The 25,435-nt window shown below is 46.3% G+C and overlaps 2 protein-coding genes across 2 annotated transcripts; one reads left to right on the forward strand and one right to left on the reverse strand.

Annotated features, from left to right (window-relative positions):
• Window positions 1-1,105: 1,105 nt before the first annotated feature.
• LOC101028328 (outer dense fiber protein 2-like) lies at window positions 1,106-2,628 on the reverse strand. The gene is given in 3 exon segments (XM_074401935.1): window positions 1,106-1,439; window positions 1,441-2,008; window positions 2,011-2,628. Coding segments are annotated over 3 exon segments (1,413 nt in total). The 5' UTR covers window positions 2,522-2,628.
• Window positions 2,629-4,131: 1,503 nt separating this feature from the next.
• On the forward strand, window positions 4,132-21,860 carry MS4A18 (membrane spanning 4-domains A18). Its single transcript, XM_003920467.3, has 7 exons — window positions 4,132-4,187; window positions 8,663-9,145; window positions 12,243-12,374; window positions 14,118-14,174; window positions 16,265-16,360; window positions 18,723-18,836; window positions 21,339-21,860. The coding sequence occupies exons 2-7, from the start codon at window positions 8,675-8,677 to the stop codon at window positions 21,537-21,539; spliced, it is 1,071 nt and encodes a 356-aa protein (XP_003920516.3). The 5' UTR covers window positions 4,132-4,187; window positions 8,663-8,674; the 3' UTR covers window positions 21,540-21,860.
• The last annotated feature ends 3,575 nt before the right edge of the window (window positions 21,861-25,435 follow it).

A 25,435-nucleotide genomic window follows, 5' to 3' on the forward strand; every position in this document is an offset into this window, starting at 1 on the left:
CCTAGTGGTCCCCCAGTTTTTGCCCTTCCCTCCCTAAACCCAGCCACCAAATTTAATTTTATAAAACCCAAGTCTGATCATGTTGCTCCCCTACCCAACAGCCTCCAGTAAAGCCTCCCAATTCATTAAAGTTAAGCAAAGACCTTCAAATGTTGTGTACGTCCCTGCAGGATCAGATCTCTGACCTTGTCTCCTGCTACGTTCCTCCTGCTTAACGCCACTCCAGCCTCGCTGGCTGTTCCCACCTCAGGGACACTTTTCCACTGCCAGTTCCTTTTACCAGGAGCGCTCCCAACCTGTGCTGCCATGAGGCTCCCTCCCTCGCCATCTCAGTCCCTGCTCCAATGTGACCACTGCTCAGATGTGGGGTCTTTCCTGGTCACCTATTTTAAACTGCAAACCACTCCCCAGCTACCCATGCACTGGTGCCCCCCTTCCTAGTTTTATTTTTTCATTATCTGAGAGACTACACATTTTTACTTACTCACTTGTGATCTGTGTCCACCAGCTAACAGAAAAATTCCAGAAAGACGAGGCTACTTTTTTCTAATTTTGTTCACTAATGTATTCCCAGAATCCAGAGCAAAATTTGGCACATAGTAAATGTTGGATAAGTATTTCTTGAATACATTTGAAAATGAATCTAGCCCTACCTCCTCACTGGGTTACTGAAAACCAAGATTATTGAAGAGGCCAAGACTGGACTGGGTCCGGGGCTCCTCCCACGTCTGCAGGCTGTGCCTAGATGGAGGTCATGAAGGCTAGGCTGGTCAGACCATTCCCCAGGGGAGCTCGGATGCTCAAGAGCAAAGTTCACATGCCGAACCAGTCCATGAAAAGATATACAAAGACCACTTTTGATAATGAACTAAGTAGCGGTGGCTATTTAAAGGGCCAGCTGACTTTCCCAACCCCTACACTTCGGTGAAATTCTACTAGACAAAACTACTTTGTGTGAGTAAAGCTGTAGGAAAATCTTTTTTTTTTCTTTTTTTTTTTTTTTGGCATACCAGACTTCTTTTTCACAGCACTGACGATAGCTCACTCGTTTTAAAAAGCAGCAGCCAAGAAAAAGGAAGTAGTCCTCCCGTGAGGGGCGTGCAGCTCATATTGGTATGCGGGCCCCTGCTCGGGTCAGTTCATGGAACCCTTTCTGCCAGTCCCTTACCCGGCTGCGCAGGTCTGATATGATGGCTGTGAGGTTCATGTTCTTCTGCTCAGAGCCCTGCAGTTGGTCTTGGCACTCAGCCAGCTTTGCCTCCCTGATCTTCAGGATGTCAGGGAGCTGCTGCAGGTCAGCCAGCTGGGACTGGAACTGCCTTCGTGCCGCCTCAATCTCTTTGTTCATCTCATCTTTAAGGATCTTGTTCTCTTTGCCACAGCGTTCTAGCTGGGCAGCTACTTCATCAGCCTCCAATCTGGCCTTCATCACCTGACTCATAGTTGTCAATCATCCCCTGGTAGTTCTTCACTGAGGCCTTCAGCTGCTGGACCTCAAGGTATGACTGGTTGAGCTTGTCCTCCACTGGGGCAAAGCTGGCCTTCAGCCTCTCATTCTCCAGCTTGAATGCAGAATACTCAGCAGTCTGACCGTGTAGTCTCTCCGCCAGGCTATCCCGGTCTTCCCGCATCTTCTCCTCCAAGGTTTGTTGTTGGTTTATAAGATCTGTTACCCGGTCATTCAGGACAATAATTTCCAGCTCGAGGTCTCCCTTGTCTTTTACGACTTGGTTGTAGCGGCTCCTCCAGGACTCCAGAGTGGATAAAGCTTCAGCAACATAAAGATCCTTGTCAGCGAGTTGCACGTGCAGCTGCTCGGCGTACTCCTCGCTCTTCTCGGCTCGCTCCTTCTGGGCTCGGATGGCCTTCTTCAAGCTCTCTTTGTCTCGGTCTCCCTGCTGCTTCAACTCCTTCAGCTGCTCCATGGTGGCCTCCACTTCTGCCTTGTGCTGATTCCCACTGCGTCCCAGATTCTTGATCTGCATGCACAGGCGCCTGTTCTCAGCCCTTTGGACCGGAGCTGTGCCTGCAAATGCCCACGCATGGACTCCATGGATTTGGAAAGCTCAGAGGCTGTCTTTGCTTGAGCCTTCTCACACTGTATTTCCTGAAGGAGCTCTTCCACCTCCTTGTCCTCGTCTTGCAGCAGCAACAGAAGACGCGCCTTCTCGGAGTCGGCCTCCGCCGGCCGTTTCAGTAGTGCTCCCTGTTGCTCCGTTAGTCTTTCGGAATCCTCTTTGCAGTGTTGTTCCCTCAGGAGGTCTCCGAGGGTGCGGCTGGTCTCTTCAAATGTGCTCAGCTTCTGCAGGAGAAGTTCCTTCTGCCTCGGCAGGGAGTTGATGTCTGTGCAGGTCATTTGTTTCTCCGTTTTCAGCTTCCCGATGGTATCCTTCAAGGCCATAATCTGCTTGGCAGCTGCAGCCCCATCCATTTCAGCCTCTACCAGCTTGGACATGAGGCACTCCTTCTCCTGTCGTAGGTGTTTCTTCTGAAGTCTGGTGAAGTCCTTCTCCTCCTTCATGCACTCGATATTGTGCCTCAGCACCGGGTTCTCATGCTCAGTCTCAGCCAGTTCGTGGGCCACCTCCTCCAGCTCTTCCTTCCGCTCCTCCAGGAACCTTTTGGCCATCTGGCCAAAGGGGTTTCTAGTGCTGCCATAACAAAGGACCACAAACTGGGTGGCTTGTTAATTTAACATTATCATCTCACAGCTCTGGAGGTTGGAAGTCTGAGATCAAGGTGTCAGCAGGGTGGGCTCATTCTGGGGCTGTGAGAGACCCCGTTCCAGGCCTCTCCCCAGGCTTCTGTTGTTCCTTGGCCATCTTGGGCACCCTAGCCTGTAGATTCATCACCCCAGGGTCTACCTTCATGTTCATACAACGTTCTCCCTGTGTGCAAGACTGTGTCAAAATTTTCCGTTTTCACAAAAACACCAGTCTTAATAAGTTAGGGCCCACCCTAACAATCTTTTAATTTAGTTACTTTTGCCATGACACTATCTCTGAATAAAATCACATTCCGAGATACTAGATAAGGGGTCAAGTATATCTTTTTGGAGAGTTCTATTTCAATCCCCAGCAGGAGCTGTGTTCCAAGACTGAGTCCATGTGGGGTGGACAAACAGCTGTAAAAGGTGAGATGTGAGGGAGATCGGGAATGGATGAGAAGCAGGCAATTGAACAGGAAATTGACTATGTAAAGCATAATCTACATGAAGAAATCCTCCAATTTATTGGGAGTGGAGCCACTATATATAGGATGGGGGCTTTAGCCAGTCCATGGACACTAGAAAGGGTAATCCTATAAGGCTGGAAAAACTGGAGATACACACACACACACACACACACACACACACACACACACGTAGGCAGCTCACATTTGGAGCATTTGGGTTTCAAAGAGATTTAGTTTGACTGGGAAGTTCAGGCAAGGCTTTGTGGAAGAAGAGGCTTCAGGACGAGTGCTGGAGGGTGGGATGGATCTGGACCTGGCCCCAGGCCTCTGGTTCTCACTCTTCTGGAATACACTGTGCCTTCTATGCAGCGTTGATCCAGTCCTTCTTTCAATATCCAACTTGAGTTAGATGCCCAGTTCCACGTCCAGCCACTCAGCAAACCTCCAGGACCACCGCAGCCCTCTGACACATCTCCCAACTGACTCATCACTGATGGTCTGCCTGAATATTTGTTTGCTCCTATCCATACTTGTACTAGAACTATCGCAACAGTGGTTATATTCTGTCTCGTCAACTCCTTGTAAATTCTAGAGCACCTTGTATCCTAGCATACCACCCAGCATCCACCAGACACACCGTAAATGCTCACTAATGGCTTCTAAGGGAAATCTATTGGCTTACCAAATCTTAATGACCCACTTCTGGATTTCCCACTTTCTCAAAGAGAGGCTTTGGAAGGAGTTCCCATGGAATCCTACTTTAGACAAGGCCATAAATATTCTGAGGGGCAAATAAACTCAGCATGGATGCCAGACAATAGACGTATTGACTGCAAACGAAATTACAAAGAGGACTTTGGAGCTTGAAAGAGAAACCTAAGTTGAGTTTATTTTCTAGATAACTAGGATTAAATAGGGCCAGCCCATTAGCTAGTACCAGAATTTCTAGACCTGGCTGCAGAAACCCACAGAGCCTGGAGAAAGAACATTCGGTGACTTCCCAGGACCACAAGGTAAGACTTCTGTGAATTCTCTTGCAAGACTCTGACAGAGCCTGGGTAGCACCAGCAGAGGCGTGGACCTAGGCAGTCCCTGGGGAGTGTCTCTTGGTAACTGCAAGGAATCAGGGGTTCAGACATAGAATAGTGCCCTCCAGCAAGACAGGCATGCAGCACCCCATCCTTGGAGGCACTGGGAGGCTGGGAAATAATTGAAGAGTCACGACAGGTTCCTAAATTGAGCTCCTGTATAGACACAGAAGTCTTAAGATAGAAGCCTGGAGACTCTGCAAGGCATCTTCTGGCTGCCCTGCTCCCTGAGCCCAGCTGTAGGCACACTGTGATCCGGTCTACTTAGGACCTCAGTCTAGAACTGGTAGAATGGCTTCTGATGGAACCACTTAACCACTTTCTTTGTCCCAACATTTTCCTCACAGGAGGTAAAACAGTAGGAGTCCCAGGAGCATCCCTCACAGGGTCCAGCTGTTTGTGCCAAGCGTCAGGTCTACAGTTGTATTTTCAATGTGTTTTTCACATGCTGAAGGAGGAGTCCTGCTCTGAAAAAAAAGGAAGATAGAAATAATATATTTTTTAATATCACGAAGCAGAGTATAACATTTAGCATCAGGGAGACTTTCAATTCTCGGAATTCAAATCTCAACTTCAGCATTTCCTAGCTGTGTCACTATGGTCAAGGTACTTAACCTCTCTGTGCTTCAGATACTTTGTCTGAAAAATGGTCCTAACAATAATGTATTGCTGGGGGAACTGCCTCATAGCTACAGGGTGTGACTCATCAATATCCAAGGATGCTGTAGTGATTATTTTAAACCACTCTCTTGGGAAACCTGTTAATCCTTCAAGGAAGCAAGGAATGTCAAGGTCTAAGGCAGAAGTGGCTCACACTGCCTGCACAGTCTCTATTCATGCAGCTGGACATTCCGCCATCCATATGTCACCTAGTAGATAGAACATTTCTTCTGGGAAATAAAAACATAGTGAAATGCAAATAGCAGCCAGAAAGAAATAAATTTGAGTCTCAGATATACTCCTATGAGTTGCATAATTGTAGGCAAGCGATTCTGCTTTCAGAGCCTTGTTCTCCCTACTTTGCAAAGAGGCGAGTCAGAACAAAATGAGTGAGAAGAGTGGGGTGAATGCCTTAGCCACCAGTGACAGTTGTTTTTCCTTTGGAAGAGTCGCGCGGAAAGGGACCTCAGAGACCAGCTAGATTTTCAAATAAGGAAAAAGCTAAGAATTTCCTGAAGCTCTGTAAAACCAATATTTTTAACTGTTGGGATCCGAGGAAAGAGAAGTGAAACCACAATGGAGAAGTGTAGGGCACGTCTGCATGGAAGTGGTTCTCAAGCTTCAGCAGCATGGATCACCTGGAGGGCGTGTTCAAACCCAGATGGCTGATCCTTGCCCCTGGACTTTCTGGTAGTTCTGGAGAGCGGACCAAGAATTTGCCTTTGCCACAAGTTCCCAGTGATAATGAACTTGGGATTATCAAGTATAATCCAGAGACCACACTTTGAGATCCACCGATATTAATACTAAATCAAAATAGCTTGAGATCAATGAGGAAAAATATTCAAAACAATGGCCCTTCTCTTTTTTTTAAGATTGAGGTGACACTTTTTATTTTTATTTTATTATTTTATTTTATTTTTACTTTAAGTTCTGGGATACATGTGCAGAACGTGCAGGTTTGTTACATAGGTATACATGTGCCATGGTGGTTTTGCTGCACCTGTCAACCCATCAGCTAGGTTTTAAGCCCCCTATGCATTAGGTATTTGTCCTAATGCTCTCCCTCCCTAGCCCCCGCCCCCTGACAGGCCCCAGTGTGTGATGTTCCCCTACCTGTGTCCATGTGTTCTCATTGTTCAGCTCCCGCTTATGAATGAGAACATGTGGTGTTTGGTTTTCTGTTCTTGTGTTAATTTGCTGAGAATGATGGTTTCCAGTGTCATCTGTGTCCCTGCAAAGGACGTGAACACATTCTTTTTTACGGCTGCATAGTATTCCATGGTGTATATTGCCACATTTTCTTTATCCAGTCTATGGTTGATGGGCATTTGGGTTGGTTCCAAGAGTTTGCTAAACAATGGCCCTTCTCTTATGGGTGGTCTTTTCCTTTCAACAAGAACAAATATTAACTGTTTCCTCTTCCTCTGTGCCACATTCTGTGCTGCCAGTTTTCTCACTTAATCTTCAAAACACCCTTTGGACAAGGTGCTATTACTATTCATCTTTTATAGATAAGAAACTGAAAGTGTATGCAACTTGCTCAAGGTCGTACAACTAATAAATGAAGGAGCTGAGAAGTGGACTCAGGGCTGTCTGAAATCTTAACCCTGATATTGTCTTGCCTTTGAGTTTACTTTCTAGATGATTAATATTAAATAGTGCCAATCCATCAGCTAGCACCAGACTCAAGATGACTGTTAACAATTTGGAGTGTTTTTCTCAGGATGCAGTTGGGACGGGGGAGTCATTTAGACTTGTGATTTGGAGAGGACAGAAAGCCCCCTGAGAACATACTTCTGGGTTCCTGCACACATTATTTCCTGCCATAGGTTCTGGTGTCTTGCCAGTAAGGAATGTATAATATATGTAGGGAGATAAGACCACCAGCCACAACAATTAACAGGTAAAGTACACAAGTAACCTTACCTCTCATCTGAAAGGGATATCTTTCCATCTAATAACATCTTCAGTGTTCTGAGGGCCACACGCCTACTTCCTCCCATTGCACACTTGCTTACCAGCATTGAACAATTAATTAACTCTCTAAGTCCAGCTTATCAGTTCTTATCAAATCAGGACAATATCTCAGGTCTCCCATCAAGTGATTCCCTTCTCAACTTTTTCTAATGCTCAAGATTCAGTAGAAACTGCAGGCTGTTAAGGGTTTGATCACTCTTATACTCTCTAGGACCCTGGACCATAATGATAACGGTTTAAATACAAGGAAAATGCAGCAAAACTTCTACATGGTCCTAATCCCAACACCGACATGGACGAGACCCATGAAGAGATGGAAAGGGACGGTCATTCCCAGGCCACTTGGTCCATGGTCCCTCCTGGGATGTCAAGGGCACCCAGGAAGCCTGGGAAAGACAGTTAGTTTTTTCACTCTGAATTAATGTTGAAAAATTATACACACACACAAAAAAAAAACCTTAATTAAATTAAACCCCTAAGTGAGCTAAGTAGTTAGAGCCTTCAAAAACAGAAGTAAAGCTGGGACAAATGACAACCTGGAACCACTAAGCAGCCATTAAAAAGGATGAGTTCGTGTCCTGTGCAGGGACATGGATGAAGCTGGAAACCGTCATTCTCAGCAAACTGACACAAGAACAGAAAACCAAACCCTGCATGTTCTCACTCATAAGTGGGTGTTGAACAATGAGATCACATGGACACAGGGAGGGAACATCACGCACTGGGGTCTGTGGGGGGTGGGTGGCTAGGGAAGGGAGAGCAGGGGGTGGGGGTATTGGAGAGGGATAACATTAGGAGAAATACCTAATGTAGATGACAGGGGGTGGATGCAGCAAACCACCATGGCATGTGTATACCTATGTAACAATCCTGCATGATCTACACATGTACCCCAGAACTCAAAGTATAATAAAAATAAAATAAAACAAAAAATTTTTAGAAAGAGCATCAGGGACCAAGGTTGTGTGTGTGTATGTGTGTGTGTGTGTGTGTGTGTGTGTGTGTATGTGTGCCTGCCTGTGTCTGTCTGCCTGTGTCTGTGTATCTGTCTTCCTCCCTCCTTCCCCCTCTCTCTGTCTCTCTGTATATGTGTGTCTTTCTGCCTGTCTGTGTCTGTGTATCTATCTTCCTCCCTCCTTCTCTCTTTGCCCCTCCTCCTTTCCCTCTCTTTCTCCTTCTCTCCTCTTCTTTTATTTCTCCCTCCCCCAACACTTCTCAGCTTTATTCTCTTCACTCTGCTAACTGATGTTCTCTGCTCGCCCTGCACACAACATAAAAGTGACCCCTCCAGCTCTGCAGAGCCTCCTATCCCACAGTAGTCCTTGGGTCCAATTCCAAATTCCCGGGAGGAAGAAGTTACCAGAGCATTTGGGGTCAGTTGTTCATCCCCAGATCAATCAGCTGAGGCCAGGGCAGGGGGCAAGATGGGAAGGTAGCCTGTGCCCACTCAACAAACTCGAGGCAGGCAGATTAAAACGCCCACTGCAGGGGGCTAAGCAAAGCCACCACCCAGATTGTGAACAAAGGGTCTACAAGGAGCTAAGTAGCCTCAGGAAACCTAGTCTTGCAAATCCAAACCCATTAAAGGAAAGCAGTATGTTCCAAGAACACAGACTACAAGAAAGGCTAGAAGTTTATTTTGTCTGTACCATGGTAGGTGATTCTTACTTTAATGAAATGAGACTAAAGATAAGAATGAGATAAGATGCATTATTCATTTTGTCAGAAGAGGGAAATGAACCTTCTTATGTGTTTTGCAGCAGTTGTACCCCATGACGGAACAAGTGATTGTAGCCAACAGTGTGCCCGGCATTACTGCCCCAGGTAATATTCATGTCATCCAGCCCAGCTACTCTGTGGCCTCTGGAAGTCATGTGCAGCCTTCAGGGGTGACCACTTACCCAGTCTCACCAAAAGTAATCCAGTGTGCTACAGGAAGAGCAAACTTACAGAACCAATTCGTGGTGGACCAGAACCCAGTGGCAGGTGCACAGAGTCAACCCACTGGGTATCAGCAACAGTATCCGGGGGGAGCAGCCAGTTTGCAGACTGTGCCTGGGGTGATCCAGTACACACAGAGAATGACGAATTTCCAGACCCGGCCTGGAGACCCTCAAAATCCTCTGAATGCTAACCCTGGGATGACACCCACCTCAAACTCGTTCCAATGGAACATGTCATTTTCATCATTTACTGCATTTGATCCCAAGAAATTCATAAATGAGGAGGTCAGAACATTAGGGGTGAGTGCGATTTCTTCTTCTTTCCGATTTGGGTCACTTCAGAAGTCCAGGTCTACTGCTCTGGGATGAGGAAGGGAATATGTTGAGAGGGCAAAGGGCAGAAGGAGTGAGTGTGGGGGGCGATTTCTGGAGGCTGGACGCAGCACAGTCCCCCAGATACCAGCCCCTCTTCCCTGTCTTCCTCTCACTCCTCAAGGAGACCCATATTCTTTGGAAGAGGCTGAACAATCAATGACCACCCCTCCCCAGATAGCTATCGGGGCATGGGTCAGCAACAGTTCTGCTAAAAAAGACCGCTGACCAGGGAGTCAGGCAATCCAGGGCTCAGGCCAGCTAGATTTGCTGAGCAGCCTTGCAGACATCTCTTCCCCACTCTGGGCCTCCATTGCCTCATCTTTACAATAAGAAGATCCAGCTTTCTTAAATTCACCCTAGCTCTGAAGTTTTGTGATTTCCTCTTCAATCAAGGGGACCCCTGCCTCTTTCCTGACTCCTCCAGATTTATTTCACATCTTGCAAAGCTCAATTTGATTCTGTTTTTGAGGCAGAAGCCAGATCCCACTGAATGCTCAGCCAACTCCTAGCATGGAGACTGGCATATCACAGGTGCCCATACGGTATGCATTTATCCATTCGACATGGCCGGCACCCTGCAAGGAGCTGGAGACTCAGAGATAACCAGGATGCCATCCATGAAGACCAAGGAGGGTCTTTGTTCATGGCAGCTGTCATAATTACAATACCTTCTGGAAACAGCCATGAGACACATGAACAAGTTATTTTGGGTGCCCAGAGTGCAAACTGTCTGACTTCTTTGAGAGGTTACAAATTCCCTCCTGGAGGAAAGAGGACAAGGACAGGTTAAGAAAGGGGACAGACTTACAAACACCCCAACCCATCCCTCCTTATTTAATCCAGGATCCTTGTAGACAAGTAGATTGTACCAGGAACAAGGCGTTCTTTGCCTCCCAAACAAATCAAAATCAAATCGTGAACTAAATTCTATAAAACAGCAGTCAGTAGTAGAAATCCTGGTCATGAGCATCAAAGTGAGATTATGAATGTGTGTGGAAATCCTCCAAAAGGTAAAGCTGGTCTATGATATTGCATAGCAATTATAATCTTGTATTACAATGACTATCCTTATTATTAATTAATATTGGGTAAAGGCTTGTTAACTTTGGCTCCCAATTATTCTAAAATATTTCGGAAGGATTTGAAAATTCTTGTCAAAACAGAATTAAGTCAGAGCAAATGTCTGGGGAAACAGGTCAAGCAAAGTGAAAAACCAAAAAGGCAAAAATGTGGACTCTCTTTAGTCAATTACAATTTTGTTTTGAGGAGGAAACTATCTACGCCTGCCTCTTAGCCCCTTTTCCCGTTTGCCCCAAGAATACTCACCAGCAGCATTGGCAGCTGCAGTATTTACCCCAAGATAACTTTGCCATGTAATACCTCACTTTTATTATTATTTTCGCATTGCTCTAGTCTATCAACCTTGGAAACAAGAGACATCATTCTATTTAGAGCATTCTGTTTATTTATAGCATACTGTACAAAATACAGTAATTCTTAATTGCCGAAAATGTCAAATCCTAAAAAACGTAGCATTTCCACGCATAGTGTTAATATCCTTCTCAAACAGTTGTTGGCCAAAGATTCAATTGGTGAATCCAATTTTTCCAAAATAGACAATTCTGATGTTAGTTCTGTTTAGAAATCACTCGAAGAACCGTTTTTGTCATTTATTTTCACACTGAAAATCAGTCAGATTTGCTTCAGCCTCAAGAGTGTGTTTACATAAAATTAAATGAGTTCTGGCAGTGAGCGGCACTATTTTTTTTTCTTAATGGGAAAGGGGTTAATTAACATACTGATAAAGTGGGCCTGTAGACACAATCAAGCATGTCATCTTAGGAAGGGACGTTCATATGAAACCCAGGTCTGTCACCGATTCATAGACTCAGGGACCAGGAGGGCAGAAGGTAGCTGCCCTACGGTGGTCATTAGACCCTGAGGAAACCGAGGCCCAGGGAAGCCAGTGGTGAATGCTGTAGGAACCCCAGATAAGAAGGAATTCATGCTACATGCGGGGGTCAGAAAAAGAATCTCTCTGATCCTTAAGGAAAAGATAAGATTTCAATAGGACTAGAGGAAAGCAAGCAGGTTTCAGACAGTGGCAACAGGGGAGAAAAAGGAGGGAGGAAAACGAGGGGAAAGCACAGGACTTGCAGGGAACAGAGGGTCCCCCAGCATGTACAGTGCCAAGGGGAACCATGGGCACATCATAGAGAAGGCCACAAAGAGAATATTGGTACCGGGAAGATGAATGGTGACAGCAGAGGGCATTGAAACACCTACTAAGTGCTAGGAACTGGGCTACCACAGCCCTGCAGGCTGGATACTGTCATCCCCATCTTGCAAATATGTAACCTCTCACAAACATGTTCTTGAGGCTGAGTCTGGCTGATTTTCAGTGTGGAAATAAAATATAAAAACTGCTCTGAGTTATTTCTAAACAGAACCAACATCGGAATCATCTGAATCATCAGAATCATCTATTTTGGAAAAATCAGATCCACCAAATGAATTTTGCCAACAACTACTGGAGAAAGATGTTAGCATCACACGCAAGAACGTTACATTTTTCGGGATGTGATGTTTGCAGTTTTTCTGCAAATAAGGAAACTCTGAGGCAGAGAAAATATGTGCTGGAGACCACACAGCCAGCCAGTGCTGCAGCCAGGATGAGAGCCCAGGTGGTTTTCCGCCAGAACCCGGGCTCGGCCCATGTCTCTGCACACCTGTGGGCTCAGTCTGAAGGGAAGACACTTCTTGCTCTGTTACAGGCAGTCTTACCTTTCCTTATGCCTATGGTTCTCAGCCTGAGTGCACATTCACAGCACCTGTGAAGTTTTTAAAAAACACCCAGGCATGGACCCCACCCTCAGAGATTTTTATCCAGTTGGTCTGGGATGAGCCCCAACACCAGTCATGCCTGGGGTGATTCTGGGGTGCAGCCAGGGTGCGAAGCACAGCTCCACAGCCCACAGACCCCCAGTTCCACTCTCTCACACTGACTTGTTTTCCCTGGCAGGCCATCCAGATCCTCATCGGCCTGACGCACATTTTCTTTGCAATTAACCCTGTCCTGTATCGCTGTATTTTGGTGAAGCCATGTTATACTGCAACCGGGATGTCAGGGTACCCAGTCTGGGGAGGACTATTCGTGAGTACAAGGCCATATGGTCTCCTTCCTGGGTCACTAGACTGGGACAAGAAGGGAGTGGAGGAAGAAGGAGCATGGAATCCCATTCCCAGTAATTTGACCCCATAGACTAGAGCCAGCCACCTACCTGCAGATACCCTAGAGGGTTAAAGATCCAACTACCCTTCCATCTCCCTGCCTCAGCAACACTCCCTGCCACTGCCACCCTCCCCATCTCCCATAGCCCCGACCCAGCCTCTAGGTAGTTGAATCACTTGTGGCCAGGAGTTTGAGATCAGCCTGGGCAACATGGCGAGACCCCTGTTGCTACAAAAATATAAAAAATTAGCTGGGTGTGGTGGCGTGAGCCTGTAGTCCCAGGTCTTTGGGATGCTGAGGTGGGAGGACCACCTGAGCCCGGGAGGTGGAGGCTGCAGTGAGCCACGATCACACCACTGTACTCCAGCCAGGGTGACAGAGTGAAAGCCTGTCTCAAAGAAAAAAAAAAAAAGAAATATCTCATAGGTAACTCAGAGTATGTAAAGTTGTGTGCTATAGACAGCATCTTCCTACCTACCAGTCACGAGAGTCAATTGTAAAATGTCCAGGAATTATGTAAAATGATTGTCAAACCATTTGGTAGCAGGAAGTTGCCCATGTTGGGTATACACATGACAGAAATCAACACATGCTCCAAATCAGGGCCCTTCCCTGCACTGCTGCCTCCTCATAAGGCAGATGTTAATCATTTACCAGCATGCCGTTAAGTGTATACCATCTTGCAGAGCTTAAATAATAATAATAAGTTGAACACTCACATGTCTGATTCCACTGAGATGAGGTCTCTAGAGTAGTCAAATTCATAAAGACAGAAAGCAGCATGGTGGTTGGCAGGGGCCAGCGTAAGTGGGTAATGGGGAGTTAATGTTTCATGGGAACAGAAAACACTAGCAAAACTCCTGAGTGCCCTTATACTCCCCATCAATAATCCTAACCTTGTTCTCTCACTTGAATTGTGTGACCCACTTGTAGATAGAGAGGGCAGGCATCATTATCCAGGCACATTTGCCAGATGAGGAGACCGAAGCTCAAAATCTTCCTCTAGCATTTATCATCCTCATAGCTGGAAAGTGCTAGAAGAAGGTCCTGAACCCAGGCTTCCCTCAGCTCAGGGCTCTCATAACTGAACAGAGCTCTTACTGCTTTTGATGTTCACGTTTCCATCACCTGCCTAGCAGCATCAAGTGCTAAAGAGGACTCTCCAGCTGGGTCCAGGATCACAGCAGATGAGGCCACAGCCCAGGTCTCCTATCTCCCAGCCCCAAGGCTCTACCCACCACACTACTCAGCCCCTGCTTTTCCAAAATCACAGTCAAGGATAGGGCAGTGTGAGGCCAAATAAGCAATAAATGCATTTGGGCGATGATATGTCCAGGCAGAGAACTCAAGACGAATCAGTCGAAAAATAATAATAATGAGATGTACAGCATCCTGGGACAAAAATTCAGGTTTTTAGGGGAAAGGGAAGTATTACTGTAGACCCACAGGAGTTTGAATATTATGGTATTTAGTATATTTGGTGCCTAACCATTGGGATAGTAAAAATGTTAAGAGGAAATAGACAGATTTGCACATTTTGTGAAACGAGGTGAACAGAACATAGAGATTGAGAAATGCATCTCTGAATGGACAGCTGTCCTTTTTAACATGCTGCACAATTGGTCATTCTTTTTCTCTTTTTTTTTTTTTTTTTTGTCCTCATAGTATATTGCATCTGGATCCCTCTCAGTATGGACTTCAAAGGACCCCAGCCCTTGTGTGGTGAGTCATAGTGCTGTCTTTGATGATCCCTGAATGTTAGAAATTGACTCTCTACCAAACACGAAGAAAGGGGACTCACAGTAGTGGTGTGCCCTGGGCCTGGGCCTGGGTACAGTGCGTTTCCACACCTTCTTCCAGTCAATCCCCACCACTCTATGAGGTTCTATTATCCCCATTTTTCCGAGGAGAAAATTGGAAAACAGAGAGGTCGGGTGGCTTGCCTAGGATCGCACAGTGAGTACACGGCAGAGCCAGGATTTGACCCCAGAGCTCTCTGATTCCAAAGCTGCTCCTTTTTACCTACGGCATTCACTACTCAAAAACTTACCTCTTTGGGAAACTCATGAGTATTTATACGCAGTGCCTCATGGATGCTCCAAATAAAACAGAAAGCCAGGTCTGAGCCAAACGAAAATGTGTGTGCATTTCAGCCATCTCTTTAAGATATTTTCCGCCATCCCATGGGGAGAAATGCCAGATATAGGTGAGGGGGAGGAAGGCAGCAAATCACACTGCCACGTGTGTACCTATGCAACAATCTTGCATGTTCTTCACATGTACCCCAAAACCTAAAATGCAATAAAAAAATAAATAAATAAAAGAAAAAAGAAAAAAAAAACGACGTTTTACAGTTTAAAAAAAGAAAAGAAAAAATATATATGTTTTCCACCATCCTCTTTGTGTGGACCCAGAAGAGTGAGAGCAATGCCTGCCTTGAACAATTTAAAGTCTCACCCAAGAACACAGGGCCCAGAATTCCCTTGCGCCTTGGGGGCGTTATTCTCTGCTCAGCATCCAGCAAAGTATCTGGTCATGTTTTGATTTTCGCTGTGGCCTCTAAGAAGCTTAGGGATAAGTTTAGAGTTCCACAATGGCCCTCCTCTCATCTCCTTCCTTTTCAGGTCCTCCTTCCCCCTCTCCACTTTCTCTACGTGGCTTGTCATCTTCCTTCTGCCTTTTAATGGGAAAGCAGCGGGTCAGCTAGGGGCTGGGTGTCTAACAGAGGGTTTCCCAATTACCAGTCTCCAGTCTACAAGGCCAACCCCTGTGGCCCCACAGTTGGCCCCACAGTCTGCCTTGCTGCACCCCTTTTAGGAGGAGCAGAGTCCTCCAGACACCCCAGCATCAATCAAACTCACACCACCCCTTCATATCCCAACAGGACCAGGAAGTTCCAAATCCTCTGGGAAGTCCACTGCCCTCTCCAAGGCGTCTGCCAACACCTGGGGGCCTCCTAGTCCTCTCTTGCTCTGACATGTGACTTTCTATTGAAATAGAGAAACTTCCTTTTCTACTTCTGTACATCTTATAGCTGTCCTGGCCTCTGCCCAAATGTAGAACATGGTCCCTTTCTCTTTCATCTTTCTCTGTCTTCATCCCCATAACCCTCTTAAAGGGAAGCAGCTTGAGTGGGGGGTGGATAATGAATAATTCGATGATTTTGCCCTCTCAACACTGAACAGCCAATCCCTCAAAATTGAAGATGAGACTTTCAGGTTCTGAAAACCTTCCCCAGCCAATCCTACCAGCAGGCCCCAGCCTTCCACCACGGAAGCCAAGTCTACCCGACTCCCTTCCCTCAATTCAAGCTTGGGATCTCTGTTCATTTTCTCTGCAGAGCAGTCCTGCATCTTTGCCTTATCTCTTTCCAAATCTCATTTCCTACCCTCTGCTGCTTAGCAAGAAATCTTCCCAAACAAATACAGTCTCTGCCATAGAAGGATGCCGCACATTGATTAAGGAAGGATTTTGGGTGGAGGTTTGGGGGAAGGAGAGGATCAAGTAAAACAATAACAGGTACTAGGCTTAATACCTGGGTGATGAAATAATCTCTACAACAAACCCCCATGCCACAAGTTTACCCATGTAACAAACCTGGACTTACATGAACAAACCTGGACTTTAACAAACATGAGTTTAAAATGATTTCTCACCTCACTATCGCTGAAATAAACTGGCTTCTCCACCCTGCTTGGCCATCCTGTTTCTGCCCTGCCTTCTCGCTCCTCTGAATTCCCAAGAGTCCCCACAAGCTGGGCTTCAGACTCTTCACACTCGGCTCCCTCTCTCCTCTCCCTCCTCTCCTGCAGGTGAGCACCAGCGTCGGCCTGAACGTCGTCAGCGCAATCTTGTCCCTCGGCGGGATCCTCATTCTCATTGCGGATCTGTGCACCTACTATACGATGGTGAGCATTTGACTGCCAGGGCCCCATGCTGCCAAAGGACCAGGAGGACTTAGGAGGTTGCTTCCAGAGCAGAAATGAATTGCCCCAGAATTCCATCCTAGTGTGACAACCACTACACCTGTAAGCTATTTAACCCTCAACAAAATCCTGTGCCCTCTGAGGTGGCCATGATAAATCCCATTTCACAGTGAGGATGCTAAGACTCAGAGATGCAGTCAGTTGACCCCCCCTCATCCTGTTCTCTGCTTGGAGGTAGCAGGTGGCCAGGTAAGCGGCCTGGACGGCTGCCACACTCAGACTCACAAGATCACCTGCCCCTAGGAGTCGTTATGGGATAGCCTTTCACACAAACAGGAAATGCTGATGCTACTCCTGGTCTTTTGGTGCAGGGGGAGGGGAGAGGGAGGCGGCAGGGACCTCCAGATGCAGATGCAAAGACAAGGGTTCAGGTGCAAGTTGTGTGTTTCAGAGGTTATTCTAGGAAACCTCACTAGAGGAGGGAAGAAATAAGCAAGGGGAGGAAGCCTCACTATAAAAGTGTTATCCAGCAAAGGCCTTTGGAGATGAACCCTCTGGGGACCTGGTAGCCAGAGAATGACATGCATCTTAGCTGTACCCTGTCGTAGAGTGAGGGGGCTGGGGTATTTATCCACCAGCTTCTCTCAATTATTGATCAAAAACTGCCCCTGGCCAGGCGCAGTGGCTCACACCTGTAATCCCAGCACTTTGGGAGGCCAAGGCAGGTGGATTGCCTGAAGTTAGGAGTTCAAGACCAGCCTGGCCAACATGGTGAAACCCCATCTCTACTAAAAATACAAAAATTAGCTGGGCATGGTGACACGTGCCTGCAATCCCAGCTTCTCGGGAGGCTGAGGCAGGAGAATCGCTTGAACCCCAGGGGTGGAGGTTTCAGTGAGCCAAGATCACACCACTACACTTCAGCCTGAGCAACAAGAGTGAAACTCTGTCTCAGGAAAAAAAAAAAAAAAAAACCCTGAGGAACATCAATTCCCTAGTGCTTCCAGTCTGCCATGATCATGGACAAAGGAGTCTCTTGTGGTCAAAGGAAGCCCTCAGTAAAGCCACACAAATGACAGTCAGGCAGCAGGCATGGAAATATGGGAAGGATGTCAGTAACATTGACACAGGACTGGAGGAGACCTGAAGAACAAGATCAAAAGTAGCTAGCTCCACAGCTAGCTACAATCTGATCCTCTCATGGGACTAACCAAGTGGGCCAGGGAAGGCTGGCAGGACACAGGGTCTTAAACCAGACGTGTCTGCAGGGGTGAGGGCAGTCCCTAAGAGGAGAGCTCCCTGCAGGCCCTGGGAAGAACCCTGATGCACAGGGTATAACTCAGTGTCTAGGGGATGTGGCAGCAAGGTGATGGCCTCTAAAGTCCAACACGATGCAACAGGATGTCCCAACAAGGGAGTGGATTGTGGTCACGCGGAACCAAGAGCACAACAGCTACAAATCCTAAAGGTGGCCATTTGGCAATCAGGGCCTCTGTCATTGAAGAGCATACTAGCATAGTGTAGCACGAAGGCACTGGAGTCCAACAGGCATTCCAAGCCCTGGGCTCCCCACCTGCTGCTGCAAAGAAAGAGTGTGTAGGGATGAGAGGAGCTCAGTGACCTCTCCCACCTTACAGTGGGCAAGGACCATGCCCAGAGCACACCGAGCTGTGTGGGGCCCCTTCAATCCTGTCTTAGCTTCTGTCTTGGCAGAAGCCCTTGAAGCTCCAAGGACGCATCCCAACCTGCCAAGGGAAGTATGAGGCAGGGATACTGGAAGAGGGCTGAGAAAGCCAGGAGCCAGGCAGAGCTAATGACCCTGACTCAGCTGGTGTCTATCGCCCTGGCCCCAGGAGAGGAGCCCAGAACCTCACACAGGGTTTCCTAGCCAGTGCACTTGTTGAAATGTCTCAGTTTGGGTTCCTGCCAGAAGCAGACTTTGAGACAAGTAGTTTATTTGGGAGAGGAAGCAAACACCAACCTAAGGGCTGAGGGAGCTGGGGTATTTATACACCAAACCCTAACAGTCATGGAGAGAGGGATGTTCTCAAGGAGCACTCATTCCCTGGAACTTTGAACCTGTGCAAACAGCAAAATGGGCTCCAGGGGCCAGAGAGAGCCCTGAGGCAAAGGAATACAGGTGCTGGCAGTTGAAGTCAGGCGAGTGACTAAAAGGGTAAGGCAAGGGTATATAAAATGTGTGCCCCCAGCATCTGCTCCAAAGAGCCACGTGCAGAGAGGGTCTCAGGCCTTCCATGTGAGGTGTGTGGCACTCCAGATGTGGACTGTCACCTAGACGGTTAACCCAAAGGACTAAAAACCTCCCATTTCTCTCTGTCTCTAGGTAGAGGTAAAGACAATTTTTGGTGGTCTGCTCCCCTTCGCCCTCCTGGAGTTCATCCTCACTTGTGTGGTCTCATATTTTGGGTGCCAGGCTACCTGCTGCAAACAATATGGGGTAAGTGTTGGACTCTGTTCCAAGAATCAGAGCAAGCTCTGGGATTGGTTGTGGGCTGTAGCAAGAGGTAACCAGAGATCTGGAGAGATGAGGCCTGAGAGAGGCTCTATCAGTTAAGTTTTGCTGCATAGCATCCTACCGCAGAACTTAGTGACTTCCGGTTATTTAGCTCTTCATTCTTCACATCATCAGTTTGAGCTACGATCACTGGGTAGCTCTTCTATTGGCCTCAGATGAACTCACCCTTGAATCTTGGCTTGGGGACGGTTAGTCTCCAGGGTCCTTCGTGAAATAGCTCATCTCCGCTCCCCACATTATCTCATCCTCTGGTAAGCTCACCTGAGCTTCTTCATGGGGAGCTGGGTTCTCAGAGTAGCAAGACACAGCAAGCCCCCATAGGCAACCACTTTAAGTCCCTGCTCGTGTCACATTTGCTAATGTCTCACTGGCCACAGTCAATCACATGGCTGAACCCAGATTCCACGAGTGGAGCAACAGCTCTACCTCTTGATAAGAGGAGTTACAAAGTCACCCAGCAAAGGCTGATGAATATAAGGATTTGTAACTAGCATTGCAGCCTACAACAATGCTTGCCTCTGGCCACAATTAACTCAGAGTTGTTCAGGATGTAAAGCATGCTCAGCCCATATTTTGGATGCCCAAATATCCCATCTAATCATGGCATGGCATCAGTCTTGAAAACTAGGATCCAAATCAGATCTAGATGTGACTGAGGATTTGGGGGTATTGCTCTTCTTGATCCAGAAACCTATGAACTAAAAGCAAGTCCCACCCCCATATATCCAACACACTTTAGTGAGAGAAAAATAGGATAAATAGAATTCTGTTCTTTCCCCATTCAATAAGGAAAAGAACAGAAGCACAAGATTGTCACTGCTCCATAATGATTCTGAAATCCTATGGGGGCACGTATTGTCCTACCCTGGGGGAAGAGAATGTTTCTTGATTAGGAGTCAGTTTGACTCTCTAGAAGACTCTGCCCATGCCACTGTTCTCTACTGCTTCCTGAGAGGAGCTTTCTAATCCATTGTTCTCCAGGATCTTGACTCCACCCTCTGGACTCTTGGCTCCACCATCAGAAACATGTTTTCTTTTTTCATATGAAAAGGCCTGTATTTCCCATTTTGCTTTTTCAACCTGATTCCTATATTAAGTGAGACCTAAAGGTCTTTTTGCGGTTTGAGCAATTTCAGTCAGATCTGGTCCAAGTTGGTGATCCTGTTACTAATACAATTGCCTTAAAACTCCAAGGGTGTTTTATGAATTCGATTATGGCTTTCACCATCTGATAAGAGCCACACATGAGACTGCTCTAGACATACTTCTCTTTCTAAATCTGCCAGTGTCTATTTTGGGATTAGGCTTCTATGAGACAAATACTTTAAAGTTCTCATTTTGTCTAGCTGAAAGGGTCTAAGAAGCAGTGATTAGGCTTTCAAAGATCTTAACAAAGGGCTGTGTAGACACAACCTTGTTTTGATCTTTGTTCTTAGCCCTAGTTTTACTTTGAATGTTATTTATCCTTTGAGGACCTTGGAAATTAGAGACAATTTTGTTTTCTAACTTATCAAGTCCTGGGCCCTCTGCTTGGCCTCTAAATACCACTTGCAAACTAAATCATTCCTTCTTTATCCTCTCACTTTCTTACAGCAGTGTATCATACGCAGCCAGGAGCACCCAACTGACATTTTCAATATTCTGCCTGATCTCCTTAGCCAAATCCAAATGTTATTAGATGCATATTTTTGTCTTCTAAAATACAACCGTGCTCCACCACTATATAATGTGGGAAATCAGTTCTCCACTCTGCTGTGGCAGTTTCCGCTCCCCTTTTGCAGCCTCCTCCAGCAATGAGATCGCCATTTCTCCAGCCTTTGCTAGAGGCTTACTCACAGCTTCTCCAGACCCACCTGCCACCCAGTCCCAAACCCCATGCATGTGTCGGATGATTGCTATCTTACTTCTAGCTAACAATTTCTATGTCAATTGGCTTTTGTCCTGTATCAAACAACCCTAAAACTTGATGGCTTACTCAACAACCACTTATTTAGCTCATGATCCCCTGGGTCTGCTGGGCAGTTCTTCTGACCTCTGCTGGACTTGCCATGAGTCTGCAGTCAGTTGGTGAGTTGCCTCGTGGCTGGATGATATTGAGCAGTCCCACACGGGCGTCTGGCTGTTTGCAAGCTGGCAATCAACAGGGCCAGCTGGGCCACTTGTATTTCATTACCCAGCAGTCAGGCCAGTCTTTATGTTCACTGTTCCAAAGAGCAACAAGAGAAAGCAATCTGCAATGGGCAAACACTTTACAGGTCACATTTACTGTTGTCCCCTTGGCCAAAGGAAGTCACATGACCAAGCCCAGGATCAGGGAGAGAGGGTCTACCTAAGGGTATGGAAGCAGGAAGGAGAAGAAGTTTTGGCCACTTTTCGCTGTATACTACAGAGGAAGATGATGACCACATGTCTTTTGTCTTTCAGAATACAACAGGGATTCCAGCCATATTCAGTTTAAACCCATCCAGTACTACCACCATCCCTGTCAATGCTACCACTGTTCCTGTCAATGTGACCACTGGCCCTGCCAACACTACCACCAATTCTGTCAATGCTGTCTACGACAACAATGTACCCCCTGAACCCTCCTATCAAGGAATAACTGATTTGCCCAAAGCTAGATGACACGGGATGCCTGTCTTCATAACAAGAGAATGCACTGCAGTGGTATCTTTCCTCCTCCCTGAAACTCCCATGCCCATGACCCTAGCCTTGCTGCCAGACTGAAATGAACAAGCATTTCCTCTCCTCTTCACCCCAACCTTCATTTTTGTTATTGATGCCTTTTTTTAAATTTATAAATAATTTTCCTTTGGTTCTTGGTATCTTTTAACCTTGGCGAAGTGTAGAGTGCATTTTTATTCCATGGTTCCTGATGTGTGCTCACGGCTGAAAAACCAGTTCTAAACCAGGGCCTCAGCCATGAAATTCTTGTAGGTCCAACTTCTGCCCAGTCCCCGGCTCTAACTGTGACACAGTTCTCCCCCACAGAAAAGGGGGAGCAATGTAGAGTGTGTTCAGTATTCCCTGGTGTGGGAGTGGAGGAAAACCTTTGTGACCTAGAGTTAGATGAAGAGTTTTTAAACAAGACACCAAAAATACAATTCGCCAAAGGAAAAAAATCAGTAAGTTGAACTTAGAATTAAAAACAGTTGCTTTTACTCCAAGAATGTTATGAAGAAAAAGAAAAAAAAAAAAAGATGCTTTGTTAAAGATCTTGCAAAGATAAAAAGTCACAGCCTAGGAGAAAATATTTGCAAGTCGTATATCTGACAAAGGACACATTTCCACAATATATAAAGAACTGTCTAAACTCAACAGTATGAAAAAAATCTAATTACAAATTAGACAAAAGGCTTGAACAGAAGCTCTGACAAAGAGAATATAGGATTGCGAATAAGCATACGAAAAGATGTTCATTGTCATTAACCAGTACAATGAAACACCACTACACACCTGTTAGAATGGCTGAAATAAAAAATACTGATAATACCAAGTGCTGGTGAAAACACAGAGCAACTGGAGGTCTCAGATGTTGTTAGAATATCAATGGCACTGCTACTCTGGAAAACAACTTGGCTGATCATTATAAAGCAAAGTATACACTGACCATATGACTCAGCAATCTCACCCCTGGGTATTCATCTCAGAGAAAATAAAACTTACTTTGACACGAAATGTGAATAGCAGCTTTATCTGTAATAACCAAAACCTGGAAACAACCTAAATATCCTTCAGTGGATAAGCAATGGAAAAGCAAACTGTGCTATGCCCATACAATAGAATACTTCTCAGCAGTAAAAAGGAACAAGCTATTGATACTGTGGAGGAGGCAAAATGTTACCTCTACCTATATTTGCTTCTGTGTGTTATTGATGTCTTCTTTCTTCGTTCATAAATAATTTTCCTTTGGCTCTCGGTACCTTTTAACTTTGGCACAGTGCAGGGTGCATTTTTGTTCCGTGATTCTTGATGTGTGCTCACTGTTGAAAAACCAGTTCTAAATCATGCTATAATAGGTTTTCAGCTGAGGCTCTTTAACAAAAAGACAGGTTAACAAGAGAAAAGCGGTTTATTAACCCACGCAGCACACATCACCTGGAGAAAACCTCAAGGAAAAGTAACTCAAAACAGTTGCTTAGAATCTGCTTACATAGCATCTTCCGCAAAGAACAACGGATTTGTAGTGAAATGACGGGACAAAGGAAAGCAGTTTTAGGCTTCCAAAGGCAGGAAACTGCGGGAAGTTAGATATATAGAAAGATAAACTAATGGAGTAAGGTTTCCAGTTTCCTCTGGAGCCATCTCTGGGCTAAGAAGAGTCTAGAGTCTTCTCCAGTAAAGGAGAATTTATATCCTGCCTTTAGGCAGAAAGGGAAGAGGAAGGAGGGAACTTTGCCTGCATTTGCTTTTTCTTAATTGCTTTCAGCTTGAAATGCTTTTTATGTCAAAGAGGTATATTTGGGGGTGACATAATCTGGTGTCCTTCGATACACACAACAATTTGGATTTCAAAGACATGAGTGAAAAAGCCAATCTCAAAGTGTTGCATACTGGTGATTCCACATATATAATATTCTCATAATGACAAAATCACAGCCAAAAAGGAAGGAATTAGAACATCAAGAATAATAGCAATCTCAATAATTATAATAGCAACAACCCCTGCAACGGATTGAAATGCATGGCTCATCATGTTCGAAAAGAAAAAAACAAAAAACTCTGTCATCGTCTTTGGAGATTGCTTGAACACACCTATTATTCTAAAAACTGGTAAATAACAGGAAGGAATCAAGCATTCCCATAAGGAAGAGCAAGGAAAGAATCATTTAGCCTAGAGCAGCCAGTACCAAGGAAGATAAATAGGTCATCAGCTGGGATAGCACAGCAGCAGGCGAGGAGAGGGTGGAGCTTAGTACTGCGCTTAGAGTCTGGATATTTCCATTTGTTCCTGCTGTTCCTACTTCTTAAAGTTCTGCATGCTTTGCTTGGTCTGGGCCTACAGGGTTGCTGATGTGAGCGATGACTGTAAAGAAACAGACCGCTACACTTAGCTATTGCCATAAACGTTCTGTAAAACCACAGTGGCAACCCACAAGAAGTGTTTATTTTTGCTCATGAGTGTATTATTGGCTGGGCAGCCTTCCTGATCCGATCTGGGCTTGGCGGGACGCATCCATGTGCTTGTGGTGTTCACTGAGGGTCAACTAGGTGGCCTTGCTGACCTTGACTGCCTATGTGGGGCCTCAGCAGGGACCACTGGGCCAGCTTGGCTACACTCCAGGTGTCTCATCCTCCTGAAGGCTTGTCCAGGAGTGGTCCAAGGGGGTTGCAGAGCTCCAAGGGAGAACGGAAGCAGCTCAGACCTGACACATGGCCACTTCTGCCGTGTTTTATTGGCAAAGGAAGCCGCAAGGCAGCTTAGTTTCAAGGATTTGGGAAAAGAGACTCCATCTCTAGCTGCAAGAGGTGTGGTGCTAGTTCAGCTGAGAGCTGGCCCAGCCACGGGCATCCGGACCATTCCCTGTGCCATCATGAGCCCTCAGGTCCTGTGTCATCTCCCTGACTTTGTACAGAATCATCAGGGGCTATTTTGGTGAGAACTGGAAACCAGAAACTGATGAACAAATCGCTCCACATGCATGTACCACTCCAATATCACACTATGTGCATAGTCACACTAACGTGTTCACACACACGTGTGCACACATTCACACACATTCATATATGCACACACTCACTTGTGTATACACACATGCACACACATTCACACTCATGTATGTGTACACACACATGTGTACATGCGCACACATACAGTGTGCATGTGTGCACACTCACCCATATGTGTTCTCACGCATATGGGTGCACAGGCATATGTGTGCACACACAATCACGGTCACACTCACATGTATGCACACACCTTACACTCTCACATGTGTATGCACACACCCACATACACATGTGCATGCACACGTGTGCACACACACTAACACACACCTACACATCCACACATTCACACTCACACCCTCACATACATTCACATTTACACACACACGTGTGTGTGCACATTCACACCCACCGTCACACATTCACACACCCACACACATGCACACACATCCACACATTCACACACATCCACACTCACATGCACACACACATGCTCAGATGTGTTCACCCACATGTGCACATGCTCATACCCTCACACACACTCGCCCCTATGCTCACACACTCTGCCCCTGCTTTGGGAAGTTGTGGGCTCCCTGGCCACCCATCTAACATTGGACAAGTCCAGTGGAAGAAAGACAGGTGGCCTCTGATTACTCCGTTTCCCCCACCCAGCGGCAGAAAGATGAAGGCTAGTGTGGCTCCCCATCCCAGCTCTGATGCTAACATGGACCACTTGCCTGTCTGGCCCTCAGTTTCCCCTTCTGTAGATTGTAGGAAGGGATCCAGATGTTCTCCCAGGGCCTTGTGGGCTGGTGGCAGATGATTCCACGAACGGCCTCCTCGGGTCCCTCAGT

This window comes from Saimiri boliviensis, chromosome 6 (genome assembly GCF_048565385.1).
Source record: "Saimiri boliviensis isolate mSaiBol1 chromosome 6, mSaiBol1.pri, whole genome shotgun sequence".
Classification (NCBI taxonomy): Eukaryota; Metazoa; Chordata; class Mammalia; order Primates; family Cebidae; genus Saimiri; species Saimiri boliviensis.